This window comes from Natator depressus, chromosome 6 (assembly GCF_965152275.1).
Source record: "Natator depressus isolate rNatDep1 chromosome 6, rNatDep2.hap1, whole genome shotgun sequence".
In the NCBI taxonomy this organism is placed as follows: domain Eukaryota; kingdom Metazoa; phylum Chordata; order Testudines; family Cheloniidae; genus Natator; species Natator depressus.
This window is the reverse complement of record NC_134239.1, coordinates 93887266-93902512: the sequence shown is the minus strand read 5'-3', so window position 1 is coordinate 93902512 and position 15247 is coordinate 93887266. Positions and strand designations below refer to the sequence as shown.

Genomic DNA, 15247 nt, shown 5'->3' with positions numbered 1-15247 from the left:
AATTCAGAGATATTTCAAGGACTAGTGTAAACTTTGAGACTTTGAGCAAGAGACATGCAAATATTATAAGTACATCTGGATTTTCCTACTTTCAGTAAATTATTTGTAGCAGAAGTTTAGCGTGCCAAAAAAAAAAAAAAAAAGGCAGCAGCTAGCTAGCTCCATTTACTAATGGTAACACTGCAAAGTAAATTTTGAAGACAGAGCACGTTGGGGTCTTCTCTGGCAGACTATGACCAGGTCAGTGCATCTAAATCAGAGGTGGTCAAACTACAGCCCGCGGAACTGTCCTGCCCAGCCCTTGAGCTCCAGGCCGGGGAGGCTAGCCCCCGGCTCCTCCCCTTCTGTCTTGTTTCCCCCCCCGCGGCAGCCTCAGCTTGCCGTGCCACCAGCACTCTGGCTTGCCGCTGCTGCCGGGCAGCGCGGTGGTGTGGCTGGCTCCGGCCGGGCGATGGGGCTGTGAGTTCCTGCTGCTCTGAGCGGCATGGTAAGGGGGGGAGTGGAAGGGAGGGTTGGATAAGGGGCAGGGGGTCCTGGGGGGGGCAGTCAGGGGACAGGGAGCAGGGGGCGGAGGTTCTGGGAGGGGGCGGTCAGGGGATGGGGAGCAGGGGGGGTTGGATAGGCGTGGGAGTCCCGGGGGGGCCTGTCAGGGGGCGGGGGGTGTGGCTAAGGGGTGTGGGGGGGTTGGATAGGGGTGGGGGCTGTCAGGGGACAAGGAGCAGGGGGGGTTGGATGGGTTGGGGGTTCTGAGGGGGGCAGTCAGGGGGCAGGACATGGGTGGGGGCGGATAGGGGGTGAGGGCCAGGCTGTTTGCGGGGGCACAGCCTTCCCTACCCGGCCCTCCATACAGTTTCACAACCCTGATGTGGCCCTTGGGCCAAAAAGTTTGCCCACCCTTGATCTAAATCCTCTGACCCAGAAGCTTGCAAATAATCTCATCCTAATAGTGGAAGCACTTTTGTTAGCAATATACCATGTCAGAGGGAGAACAAATGAAAATTATTGAATGTATTCTCTGCAACTTCTATGCAGGAGACAACAGTAATCCCTAGGACCTGTATAATTTAAATATTGGAGTCAGCTCGTAATTCCACAGCACATGCTTCTCCAAAAACAAAATCAGTAGTCTTAAACCAGAACCAATAAAGCCCTCAAATAGAAAATATTCTGTTAATAAAGTAGCTAATCTGTTACATCTTTATTTAAAAAAAGAAGACATTTTTGGAGTTCACTTTAAGAGTACATAGGGCCAGTTAATGAATGAAACCTTAACATGTGTTACTGTATATGTCATTTGGAGTCTTCAGAGCTTTCCAGAGCTACTTTAATCTTATTTTTTTTGGTGAGGGTGAATGTTATTGCTTCCATAGTTTCTAAAACTATATCATTTTCTCTCCCATACTGATGGAGAATATCCTATCAATCTCAGCATTTGTGTCCTTGCAACAAAATTCTTTAAAAGATGTAGTTTTTCTTGACTTTATTCTTAGCTGATTAACTTTTAGCTGTATGCCATATAGTTTTAGCCATGTTGGTCCCAGGATATTGGAGAGAAAAGGTGGGTGAGGTAGTATCTTTTATTGAACCAACATCATTCTCTCACCAACAGAAGTTGGCCCAATACAAGATATTACCTTACCCACCTTGTCTAACCTTTAGCTGATCACTTAACAGGAAATTGATAGTTACAGAATAGTATTTTGTTAATCTGGTGCTTGTAAAACACATTTTTAAGCCTTATGTTCTGTATTCACTACAATTATAGAGAATTGTAAAAAATAAACTATGTAGTCATGACATCAAATTTCATTGCAGATTGAATCCACATAGCTCACTAGAGGGTGCTCTCTGCTAGTGGATTCAATTGAAGATACCATAGAATTATTTCATTTTAGTTTCATTTCCAGTTACTGTACCTGTGATCCAAGAGGGAAGCCAGTTGTTGTAGCAAATGATTTGTGTATTCATATTAGTGCTGACCTAGTGAAGTTTAATAAACGGTGATATTCACTGATGGTTTAATAAACTCTGATATTCAGTGATGATGAGACCTACCTCTTCTACAGAGCTTTTCAGCAGTAGATCTCAAAGCACTTTACAAAGGAGATTAGTATCATTATCGACATTTTACAGGTGAAGAAATTGAGGCACAGAGGTTAGGTGACTTGCACAAGTTTAATTGGGCTAGTGACAGAGCTAGGAGTAGAGCTCAGGGCTCCTGCATCCCAGTTCAGTGCCCTGTTGTCTGGACCATGCTGAAAAAGGTGGAAGCTCCATCACTAGAGATATTTAACACTTGACTGGTCAAAGCATAGGTACATATACTACAGAGACAAATTCTGCAGTGATCAGAATAGGGTAGACTGGCAAGATAACGGGTCTCATTCCATTTTGAATCTTTGTGATTTTGAGTAAGAATGCTCCTCAAGGCAGTTTATTTTCCATCAACTTTCAAATCCTATTTTATAAACTGTCTTCCTTTTCTTCTCCTACACCCCTCCACTCAAAAAAAAAAAAATCCTTTTGATATGTGGAAGAAATTTCTAATTCCTAATTTTTTTTTGTGTGTGAAGGTGTCAGAGCGGGTAGAGAGAAGACTTCAAGAGATAGAACAAGAAATGCGCACAGAAAGGCAGCTGGTAGAAAGACGCCAGGACCAACTAGGACATATGTCTGTGCAGTTGCAGGAGGTATGCAAGATAGTTACGTTAATTTCTTGCTGTACTTGTGAGCCTGGCTCAGACAAGGAAGAAAGGGGTCAGGTGTCGCTTTTCCATGGTTAAAAGTACGTACATTAACTAGCTCTGCTGGATATACCCCTGACAGTGATAAGCTATAGAGACTGTCATTCCCTGATGCAGTGTTGCTAGTGTTAAATGTTTCTTGTTAGTGGCACGCAGATCCTAAGAAAAAGTCTGGTTCCTGGGTTTGATCCATTTAAAAATGTTTGTACTGTGTTTTTTATTCTAAAATTAAACTATTTAGTAATAGTGAGCAATCACTTTTTGAGTACTGTTCTATGGGCCAATTAAATATAACGTACTCCACCTTTCCAGTGCTGTGAAATCATCTGCACTCAAAGTGAATTAAATTTGGTGAGCCACAAGAATAGTGCTGAGGAGATGACCTCAATTATTATTCATTTTAGAAAAGAAAATTAGGAGAATTTTTTCCCTGACTTTTTTTCCCCCTCTTTCTTTAAAAAATGTATAAAATACACAAAAGAGAGGCAAGGAGCTTGCTTCCAAAACTAATACATGAGAAACCAGGAAGACTGAATATTTTGCATTCTAATTTTTGATTTGACTAAGAGTTTGAGCTATGATTTGGAATACGATTTTTGACTGTACAATGGGGATCACTGCTGATATGAAATGTTTAATATTTTGTCACTTTAAGGGGCGACTTGTGTGCTTTTAAAAAGGCAACTGTGGATTATACACTGCAGTGGAAACTGAAGTGGATTAATTTATATTGACACTTTCTGTTTTGTAGAGGGCTAGAAATTCTCCTTAATGGTCATATTTAAGAAGATAACATACTCTTTTAATAGGGAAAAAAGTTATGCTTATCAAAACGTTTGTAGTACTTTGCCAATTGGAAGTCAGTAACAGCTTTACATTTCTACCTCCTCTTCCTGCCTTGTAGATAATGAGAGGTGGGTGAGAGTGCTTCATTAGGATGGGCAGGAATGCTGTCCCTAGTCTCTGTTTGCCAGAAGCTGGGAATGAGCGACAGGGGATGGATCACTTAATGATTACCTGTTCTGTTCATTCCCTGTGGGGCACTTGGTACTGGCCACTGTCGGAAGATAGGATACTGGGCTAGATGGACCCTTGGTCTGACCCAGTAGGGCCATTCTTATGCTCTCAGAAGAGGAAAGTATTTCTTAGGATTTTCTGAGAGAAAAATTCTTCAAATATTTATACATCAGTGTTCAGACTTTGTTAGTGTCCATTTTGTGGACATACGTTTAATGAGAACTGTTTGATGTATGATTTGGTACTGTTACCTGCTGACATAAATACATTTCCTTTTTTGCCCTTTATAAGGAGTAATGATTTACCTTAAGGACATTTTGACAGTTGGGAATTAATTTTCAAATTGAAGACTGATGTTTTGCTAATGATGAATATGTTCTGTGTGTATGTTTCCCGAGCAAGATGTATGCTTCCATAATCTTTGTTGCAGCACTTCGGAACAATCTGTTGCACTTTTAATGGCTGATGTTAAATTTTATGCTATTGCATCTTCTGGTGAAGGTAGAACAATATAATCTCTAAACACTTTGCTGAGTTAAACAGCAGTTTGGACAAAATGCATTCGAGAATAATTTTGAAAAAGAGCATTTTAGTACTTTAATCCTACTTCATGCTTTGAAATAGTGGTTAGATGGATCATTGGTAGTGGCTCATTGTCAAAGGCCCCAATCCTGAAATGATCTTTGCATGGGTGTAGTCCCCACGGAAGTGTGTAGGATTCTGGACAGGCCAAGGGGTCTCCCTGTATGGAGCTCACTGAAGATTGCCCCTAAGGTGGAAACTGAGAATTCTTCTTTCTCAGATTACTCAAGGGAAAACAGTGGACAGAATAGGCAGCAATATTTCAAGCTTCCATACACTGCCTCCTGGAGAAATTGCCTCACTCATTCTTTGGCTTTTTTGTTGAGACTGACAACAAGACGGCTGATTAATGACAGTATTAGTGGTAGGTTTTGTGATGGACATCTGTCAGCTGGAAATTGTATTGAGATCCCCAATTTATTTCCTAAACTAGACCACAGAATATCCAGCAGATGGTGCTGACTTTTTGCTACTGCTGACCAGGGCTGGACTTGAAGTGAGAGGCTCTTTATCTTGTTACCAGTACGGAAGAGCCATCCCCCCTAATTGCATATAAAACCTTAACCATCTGTCACAAGGTAGCTGGTCCCTGTAGATAGATGAAGCCCAATGACCCTGGACCAAAGCAGGTGAAACCAATCTAGCTAATTAAAGATGGCTGGGCTATACCTGCGCCTGTAAAGGGCTGCTAGTAGACAGCTGGAAGAGGAAAGACCGAGTCAGGTTGAGCCCTAGGAAGGGAAAGCCACACAGGAGTGGAGCTAGCTCCTCTAGTGTGTCCTTGGAGCAACGGGCCAGGGAAGCAGTCCTGTGGCTGCTACTCCACACAAGGAGCAGAGCTGATTGCATCTGGGAACCTCCCAGGATCTGGAGTGCTAGAAACCGCCTGGAGGGGTGGCCCTGAGGCCAAGGATTGAGTTAAGATTGTTTTCTGTTTGTTTTGTTAACTATTGTTAAGAAAATAAACCTCCTTGGCTGAGACTGGGTGTGGCAGCGCATGCTTTGGAGCTGGGGTGAAGCTCCTGCCTGGTGAGATCAGCCTTTATAGGGAGAAATTTCTTTTTGGTGTTGTGTATATTGGTTTCAAAAGGTCAGGCACGTAATAGTGGGAATGTTTTAGTTTTTTAAGATGTCAGGGATCAGCACTTTTCCACCTGGTCACTGCCGGTTCAGGGCTAGCTCATGAGAAGACTTATTAGTTCCCAAAGTATTTTTATTGAGTTGCCAATAAACATTTTACAGTAGCCTCTCCAAAATGTCAATTTTAGCAGAATCTGCTATTATTATATATTAATACTTCATAATATGCTTATAAAGTATTGGTTTCCAGTCCTGCAGGAGGGTAATCACTCTTTTGCTATATCCTTAGTTTGGTGTGTGTTTGACATTGGTCCAGCACAGAATATAGCAAGTCCCAGATCTCATAGCTGTGATTTGTGCATTTAGATATGAGAATTCATTACAAGCTTTCAGGCACAATAGACTTAGTAATTTCACTAAGGAGTTTTAAATGTTCTTATTTAACTGATCAACCTGCTCGAAAGGTTGAGTTATAGAATATCAATATGACTCTTTGGGTGAAATCCTGGCTCTGTTGAAGTCCATGGTAAAACTTCCATTGACTTCAGTAGGATCAGAATTTTTCCCATCATCTTTTGTAAAACAGCATGAAAAACATACAGGAAGTTTTTAAAAAGTTTGTCTCTCAGATGAATAAAAGAAAAGTCCTTTTTGTTTTCCAAGACACTTTTCAAAATATTGCTACTAAAAATAGAGCCTTGAAATGAGAAATATTAATTGTCCCAAAATGTCTCCATTCAATATTGGGTCTGGATGGTTTTTAAAGGTATGTTACTAAACTAGTTGCAACAGTATAATTTAGGTAATGATATTAGTTACATTCATTAAATCAAACCAGTTCAAATATGCCTTTCAGCTTTTGTAATTGAGACATCATTTTAAGATTTAAATGTTGATGCTGGTAAATATTGAAGAAAATGCAATGAAGGCAACTGGCCACTACTTGTCAGTGTTTCACCATCCTACAAAAGCCATCATACTAAATTTAACAAATGCAATTGCACACTTGCAGTACCTAGCTGAACATGACTAATTTCTTTTCTCAGTGATTGTTTTCCATTTTTGAATGTTCAAATTTATTATTTTTATTCTACCATGTTGCTGTCATTAAATTAATTGTTTTTTTTTAAAATGACATGAGTGTGTGTTATGTAGAATGTATTAGGAATATTTGTCCATCTTCAAATTTAACAGTTAACCCATATTTTTGAGTTTCTTTGTATATGATGTTGTGGCTGGTATGATTAAAATTTATTTTTCTAGTAGTATTTGTTTCCTTTGTTTCTGAGCTACCATGATTACTAATAGTATTTAAACATTTTGTGCATGTGAAGCAGGGTAGATGAAAATTGATGATTTTTTTTAAATTTAAATACAGGTTTATTTTTAAAAATAAATCTATTTAAAATTGAATTTGAAATTAACAGCCATTAAGACCTAAATTTATAATCTATTAAAATCATTTAGATTAAACACAAAATATTTTGTACTAGGTTTTAAAAATGTCTAGGTGCCTAAGCACCTAGAACCAGAGTCTGCTGAAGTACTAAATCAGCTTTTGACAGAAGTAGCCTCTTCTGCAAATGCAGCAACAATATTTTTTTTCATTTCAGTTTATTCAACTAGTTTAGTTCAATCACTCATTCATTCAAAGTTAAAAAAACAATTGGGAGTTGAAAAAGAAGAAAAGCTTGTTTTCTTCTACCAATCTGATTAAAAACTCAGTGGGGGAGGATGAGATCTACTAGTTTTAAAATCTTGAAAGACACAGTGACTAGAAATAATCAGTTCAATTACCTAACTACAGATAATACTTCATTTGTTTAATAAATCAATTAGTTTTAAATGCAAAACATGTTTTGATAAACTTTTGATACTCTTTTTTCCTTAGGTTACCACTACATTTAAGGTAGTTTTATTTAATACAAAAATGCCGGTTTTGTGCATTTTAGCTGAATTTGTATTTCCATCCAAATAGAGCTTGATGCAAATTTTACAAGTAAAAAATTAACTATCATCTAGTATATGCTTCATACATGCTTCATACACCATTTTCTAAAATAATAAATATAAAATAAATCAGAATAAATGTAAATAAAGCAACAATTGCTTAAATAAAGTCTTATAGATATCATCTGTACTCCTGGTTAGCAAAAAGAAGCACCAAATTTAGTTTATAGGGATATCTAGTTGTAAATCAACTTGTTTTAATGGTTACCAACAAATGAGAATCTACCATCCCTTAGGAAAAGAACTAAAAAGTACAAATTCAAAACATGATGAAAATCAATGGCTTAAATCAAGGTTTCCTGCTTGCTGATTTAACACTTGATTAAAATCCATCCTTGAAAACTTTTTTCCAAACTGTCTTCTTTAGTTAGAAAGAGAAACATAGATATGCACAACTAGTTTTTAGCATTAAGATGATGCATATGCAACTTATATTAAAAATCATATGATCTTTGTTTGGCTGATCTTGTGAGTCCTTACAAACAGAGAAATGCTGTCAAGCTGTTTGTCTAAATGGGAGGGGGGAAGAGAGAAATGGAAGACTTTGGGAGTGGAGGAAAGGAGGAAATGGGGTGCATACAGAGGCCCTGATATGAGGGAGGAGATGGGGATGATGCAGGGAGTCCTTGAAGTAGAGGGGGATGGGATGATGGGACACAGGGCATTTGTGGATGAGAATGGAGGAACGCAAGGAGTCCCTGGAGTGTTCAGTGAGCTCGGCCTACAGCAGCAACAAAACGTGCAATCCTCTAGCAGTTCTTCTTCCCGCTCCCACACCACTTGTCCATCTTCACTTACTACTTGCTGCCTTACTGAGAATACAAGCTCTTTGGCAAAAAGACTTGTCTGTTTATATTTTGTTAAAATGCTGTGTGCATCAGTGGCACTGTATGAACCAAAATAGTTCTTCGAGTGCTTGCTCATGTTCGTTCCATGCTAGGTGTGTGCACGCTGCTTGCACTGTTGCTGTTGATTTTTCCCTTAGTGGTATCCATTGGGTCAGCTCTAGCGCCCTCTGGAGCTGCATGTGTATGCACTGGTGTAACACTCTATACCCCAAAGCAACACCCTGGCATCCCATATTTGCCATGGTGATATGATTATGGTATGTTTTGTACAAAGCATGCCTTGTGAGATATCATTTTAAGTCTTGATCTGTTGAACGTTAATATCCTGTTGGATTGTATGTGCTATCATTGTATGTGAAGTTACGAAGTTTTGCTATGTGTATGTTACTGAAATATGTTGTAAATTGGAAACACCCAAAACCAGCCTTTGAGGTACAACAATGGGGCAGACAGACAGAGATGATGGCCCGTTAAGCGGAATACGCATTCTCAAAGACTACCTCAGGAACTGTATACAATGGAGACCTCTCAGAGAGAGCCCATAGACAATGGAGACTGCTTGACTCATATCATAGCAAAAGTTCTTTCCAGCAAGCTGGAAGAACCTATAAAGGACGGGAAGTACATAATCATTTGTCCTCTCTCACCTCACAACACCTGGAAACACATCTGGAGAACAAAGACTTTGAACGGGAGAGGTGGTCCCAGGCTGAAGAGGAAAATTCCAGACTGTGTATTAAGGAACGATACCATCAGGGTGAGACACTACTTGATTCAGATCCTGTCTAGTTTATTGAACTCAGATTCCAATTTTACTTTTATTTCTTAGGTAACCAACTTTGAGCTGTATGCTTATTACTTATAATTACTTAAAATCTATCTTTCTGTGGTTAATAAATCTGTTTAATATTTTACCTAAAAGTGTGTTTTGCTTGAAGGGCTGGAAAATCTGCTCAGGAACAAGAACTGGTACATGTCTTCTTTACACTGAGGGAGGGGAGGACTGGGTAATAAACATACACTGGTTAGGCTTCTGACCAGGGCAAGACGGTACAGCTCTAAGGTCCTAGGCTGGGGAGCTGTGGGGAATTGGAGCCTCTCTATTGTTGGTTCATGAGTGGCGGAGAGATCATTCATGTAACTCAGTTGGGTGTGTCCCTGCCTGTGGATGTCTGTGTAAGTGCAATACCTGGAGAGGTTTGCAGCTTGTCACAGCATCAAAGTGTGAGAGGGAGCCCAGGTTGGTATGCCAGAAGGCTCAATGGTACCCCAGTTCCAGGTTGCAACCTGGAGAACCCGTCACGGATCGTATAAAGGGCAGCGCTGGCCTTGTACCCTCTCAATTCCAGCATCCGGAAGCAGGAGGGAACAAGTTGTGTCAGGCACCTTCCTGGCACCGGGTCCCCTGGCACCATCCAGGGGCAGGCCTACCTGATCCCGGCATCCCACTCCCCGGCATGCCACTAGTCCCTAGAACCCCAACACCATATGGAAGCGTATGCAGGTAGAGCTGCACCATGGTCCCCGAGAGAGGAATCCTCTTTGGGGTCCAAAGGGGAACCCTATGTACTGCCAAAAGCCCACTACCTGTACCCAGCCTACGCCCCACCAAACTTCACTGCTGGTCCCCCTGTGGGCATCTGGCCAGTGCGTCACTGGCCGATGCAGTGGCCCTACTGGAATCCCTGGGGGGTTCTCCCAGAACTGGGGCCTGCTTCCCACCGCTCCTACTCGGTGGCCTCAGAGAGATGGGTTACTGATCTTTCCTGCTCGGCACCGGATCCAGACTCCAGTACTGGCCCCGGTACTGAAATCCAGGAGATGCTGCCAGTGGACATAGCTGAGGAAGAGGAAGGAGCCCCTCCACCCCAGATGAGGCTGTTGCAGGTCCCAGCAGCCTACTTCCCCAGGATGGCTTCAGGGCCCTTCAGGACCTTCTGAAGTGGATCACTTGAAACTTGGGTTTGGAGATAGAAGAGCTCAGTGACATCGCACAGCTTCATTGATGTCCTGATTGCAGCAGCTCCATCCAAAGTGGCCCTGCCCATCAATGAGGCGGTGATGGGACCAGTCAAGGCCCTATGGAAAACTCCTCCTTCTCTGGTTTTCACTTCAAAGAGGCAGAGAAAAAGTATTATGTTCCAGCAAGTGGATCTAATTACCTGTACTCGCACCCTCCCCCGGGGTCCCTGAGGATGTCTGCAGCTGACAAAGGGGCCAGGCAGGGCCAGTCGAGTGCTACCCTGAAACAAAAAGACACTAAGAAACTGGATCTTTTCAGAAGAAAGGTTTATTCCATGTGTAGCCTACAACTGCATATGCCAATCAGTAAGCTTTACTGGGGAGATACGATTTTAATCTATGGGCCTCCCTCAATAAGTTCAAAGACTTCCTGCCTCAAGAGTCAAAACAGGAGTTTGCAGGTAAGAACAGGCCGGGACCTCTGTTTAGGTGGTTCTGGATGCTGCTGACTTGGTGGCCAAGATAATGGCCTCTGTGGTCACCAGGAGGCGCTCTTCCTGGTTCCAGTCCTCCAGCCATCCCCACAATTCAGGACCTCCCATTTGAAGGCTCCTCCCTTTTCTCGGAGCAGACGAGACTTCATGTACTGAAGGACTCAAGGGCCACCCTTTGATCCTTAGGCTTGTACGCTCTGTCTGCCTCCAGAAAACCGCAGCAGCCTCCTGGGTTCTCTGGATCTCCAAAACAGGAGCCCTACAAAAGAAAAGGCAGAGGTTATAAATGGCTTCAACCACTCCTGCCTACCTCAGCCGCCCAGTCAGGGCCTCAGAGATACTTTTGTAGCAGGCCTTTTGAAGGTGCGTGTGAGGGTGCTGTACCAGTTGCCGCTTCAGATCTGCCCCCCGCTTTCATTTTTGGAGAGTCTGTCTCTCTTTGACCCTGCTTGGGCATCCATAACGTCGGAATGATGGTTCCTGAGTATAGTGACAGTCGGATATACCCTTCAGTTTTTATCCACCCCTCCCTGCCACCTTCCACCCCCCATCTTGGACCTGTATCCCCTCAATGGATATCTCAAGAAACTGAGGTTCTGCATGGGCTCCCTGGCTTCTATCGTTCCCTCCCTGGACCCAGAAAACTGGTATACTGCCCTTGACTTAAAGAAAACACGCTTTCACATTTCTATCTTCTGTGGCCACAGAAAATTTCTTAGATTTGTAGTGTGTCATTGCCACTACCAATTCCCTTCCCATCAGCCTATTGGCTCAATCCTTTACCTGGTGTCAGGAGGCCATTGGTCTATGAGACTTGTGTGTGAAACACTCCATTCATCTTGAGGTGTCTCATCTCCCAAGAGCTTGGAACGTATTAGTGAATCATTTCAGCTGATCCTTCTCCTCTCACCACAAGTGGTGTCTTCACCCAGAGTTCATCAGTGTCATCTTCCAAAAGTCGGGGTCTTCCCAGGTGGACCTGTTTGCCACTAGGCAGAACAGAAAATGCCATCAGTTCTGTTTTCTGTGCAGTCTCCCTCTCCGACACTTTCCTGCTCTTGTGGGCAGATTGTCTACTATATGCCTTTCTCCCAATCCCCTTGGTTCACAGGGTTCTTCTGAAAATCAAATGGGACAAGCCAAGAATCTTCCTAATAGCCCCAGAGTAGCCATGCTGGCATTGATTTGGCATGCTTCTGGACCTCTTGGTGGCAGTGCCACTCTCACTCCTACTCCACCTAGACTTGATTTCACAAGACCATGACCGGTTACTTCACCTGAACCTTGCGTCCCTGCGCTTGACTGCATGGATGCTTCGTGGCTGAACCCTGAGGAACAGGCCTGCTTGGAACAAGTTCAACATGTCTTGCTAGTTAGTAGTAGCCTTTCACCAGGGCTACCTACTTGGCCAAGTGGAAATGTTTCACTTGTTGGGCCTCCGAACGGGATCTGTCTCCATCTCGATCTTCTCTTCAGTTGATCTTGGATTATTTGCTCCACCTAAAGCAGCAAGGTCTAGCACACTCGTCTATTAAGGTTCATTTGGCAGCCATCTCAGCCTTCCACCCTGCAGTAAATGGCATATCGATGTTCTCTCACAAAATGATAGTCTGGTTTCTCCAGGGGATTGGAAAGACTCTGTCCTCAAGTTTGCAAACCACCCCTCTCCATGGGACTTAAACCTGGTCCTGTCAAGGCTTACTTGAGCAGTTAGCATTGTGCTCACTACTACTTCTCTCCTGGAAGGTTGCCTTCCTGGTAGCGATTACCTCGGCCAGAAGGGTCTCTGAGATCAGGGCCCTTACGTTAGAACCATCTTATCTGGTGTTCTTCAAGGACAAGGGCCAACTGAGCCTTTCCTGCCAAAGGTGGTGTCACAATTCCATAACAACCAAGTCATCTTTCAACCTGTCTTCTTCTCAAAACCTCAAAAAAGCTCTGAGGAACAACTGCTTCATATGTTGGAGGTTAGGCAAGCCCTCACCTTTTATATTGAGAAGACTAAGCCCTTCCACAAATCCACACAACTCTTTTGTAGTTATAGCAGAAAGGATGAGAGAGATACCTGTGTCAACCCAAAGAATCTCATCCTGGATAACCGTCTATATTCGGGCTTGCTACGAGCAGGCAAGCATCCCGCCTCTGGCCATCGTGACCACTCATTCCACAAGAGCCCAGGCATCATCATCAGTGTTTCTTGTGCAGATACCAATCCAGGACATCTGCAGAGCCACAGCCTAGTCGTCGGTTCATACCTTCATATCCCACTACACCATTACCCAACAGGCCCAAGACGATGCCAGTTTTGGGAGAGCAGTGTTGCAGTCAGCACATCCACGAACTGCGAGCCCAGCTCCTGGGGTATTGATTGTGGATCACCTAGGATGGACTGGACATGAGCAAGCACTTGAAGGAAAAAATGGTTACTAACCTTTTGTTACTATTCTTTGAGATATGTTGCTCACATTCATTCCATGACCCACTCTCTTACCCCTCTGTCAGAGTTTCTGGCAAAAAGGAACTGAGAAGATGTGGGTTCGACAGTGCCCCTTATACCGGTGCATACACATGCAGCTCCAGAGGGTGCTAGAGCCAGCCCAATGGATACTACTAAGGGAAAAATCTCTGGCAACAGTGCATTCAGCGTACACACACCTGGCATGGAATGGACGTGAGCAACACATCTTGAAGCACAATCGTTTCAAAAGGGTAGTAACCATTTTTTGCTACCTATTCTAGCCCAGGCTAGAGATAGAGGCATGTTTTTATACCACAAAGCCAGGAGTACAGTTTTGGGGCAATGGTCAGAGTCTTCTCTGTTCTTCTAATAAGTGCAGTGGAGTAGGAGGCACAATGGCATATTCATTTGGTAGCAACTTGCATGGTTGATTTTCTTCAGTCCCTTGTAAATAATTGTAATACTCTTTTGGTTATTCCAGACATATCTTTTTTTCTCACCTAGCTTTAAATTTATGTAAATATTCTGAGTTATAACAGAGTATTTTATTTGGCCCAAATGATAAGTGGTTTACCTACTCGTGATCATCTCTTCTCAGATTGGGTTCCGATAGATGATTTATAAGAACTTTCTAAACTAGTTCCACCAACTCTGCCTCAAGGAATTCTTTCACAAGAAAGATGTCACCAACCACAACTATCACATCTCCACCAACAGTTATATAAGAAAAAAGAATCATCTGCCTGGACATCTCCAGTGGACAGAACCACACATTGGATCATTACATCGGTTGCGTCAGCGCAAAAAAAAAAAAATATTGTGAAATCCTCAACCAACATTACATTCACCACAATCTCTGCACCACCAAAAAGATTTCTATTCAGCCCCTGAAATTCAGCCACCAGGTAGTGATTGAAGCAACAGACAATACAGACACCATCATAGTCCTCAAAATTCATCCATCTCCTTGTCACCCACAACAACTTTACATTTTACAACAAATACTTGCCCAAACCATGGGAAGAGCCATGGATATTAGGATGGCTCCCCAGTATGACACTCTCTCTTCATGGGCCACCTCAAGGAAGAACTTCTGGAAAAATGCACACAAAACCAGCAATATACAGGAGGCACATCAATGATATTTTCTTCTTCTGGACAGATGACATAAACTACCTCAGATTTCCACCACTATATCAACAACCACTGCCTATCCATCAGATTCTTTCTAGAACACTCTTATACCAGCATCAACTGGACACCATGATCAGCTTCAACAATGGAACCTACAAATGTCTATACAAAAGAAACCCATGTATTACCTTCAGGGATCCAGTAATCAGCCCAGCCACACTAATAAATCTGTTATCTACAGCCAGGCACTCAGATACCATAGAATTTGCTAAGTAGAGAAAGTCTGGGATACATACCTAACCACACTTAAAACTTCCTTCACTAAACAAGGACCCACCATCAGAAAAGTAAATTGCATCATGGAATGGGCCACACAAATACACTGGAAGAATCTGCTTCAGTAGAGGGGGAAAAGAATCCCTAGTGATTGTACACCACTAGTTGTCACCTACCACCCCACACTAGAACCCGTATGAGGTATCCTCAAACAATTCCAACGCATGCTTGATGAAGACCACAACCTTAAAAAAATCTTTCCCAAACCCCTCTTCTGGCTTCAAGCAACCCCCACAACCTCACCATCAGAAGCAAGCTCTCCACAGATAAGAGCACACCAACTCAAAGTGATACCAGCTCCTGCCATAACAACAGATGCAAAATCTGCAGTCATATCTCCATTGCTATGATGATCCATACTCCCCCCCCCTCCCCCCCCAAATACACCTTTTAAGATCCATGGGTCCTACACATGCCTATCACAACGTGTGGTGTAACTCATCCAGTGCATCAGATGCACCAACAACTGTTATGAGAGTAAACTGAGACACAAGGCCGTCCTTAGGCATACGCAGCATAAGCGGCTGTGTAGGGCACCCGAAAATTTGGGGCACCCTGGGTCTTAGTGTCCACCCACCCGCC

General features: G+C 42.8%; 1 protein-coding gene across 3 annotated transcripts in view; it reads left to right on the top strand.

Moving 5' to 3' along the window:
• The window catches only part of CEP128 (centrosomal protein 128), a 423731-nt gene that overhangs the window by 46075 nt on the left and 362409 nt on the right, over window positions 1–15247 (top strand). For all 3 annotated transcript variants that reach the window (XM_074956067.1, XM_074956068.1, XM_074956066.1), the window contains exon 8: window positions 2574–2690. In XM_074956067.1, the coding sequence (XP_074812168.1) occupies window positions 2574–2690 (117 nt within the window). The remainder of the gene's footprint in view (window positions 1–2573; window positions 2691–15247) is intronic.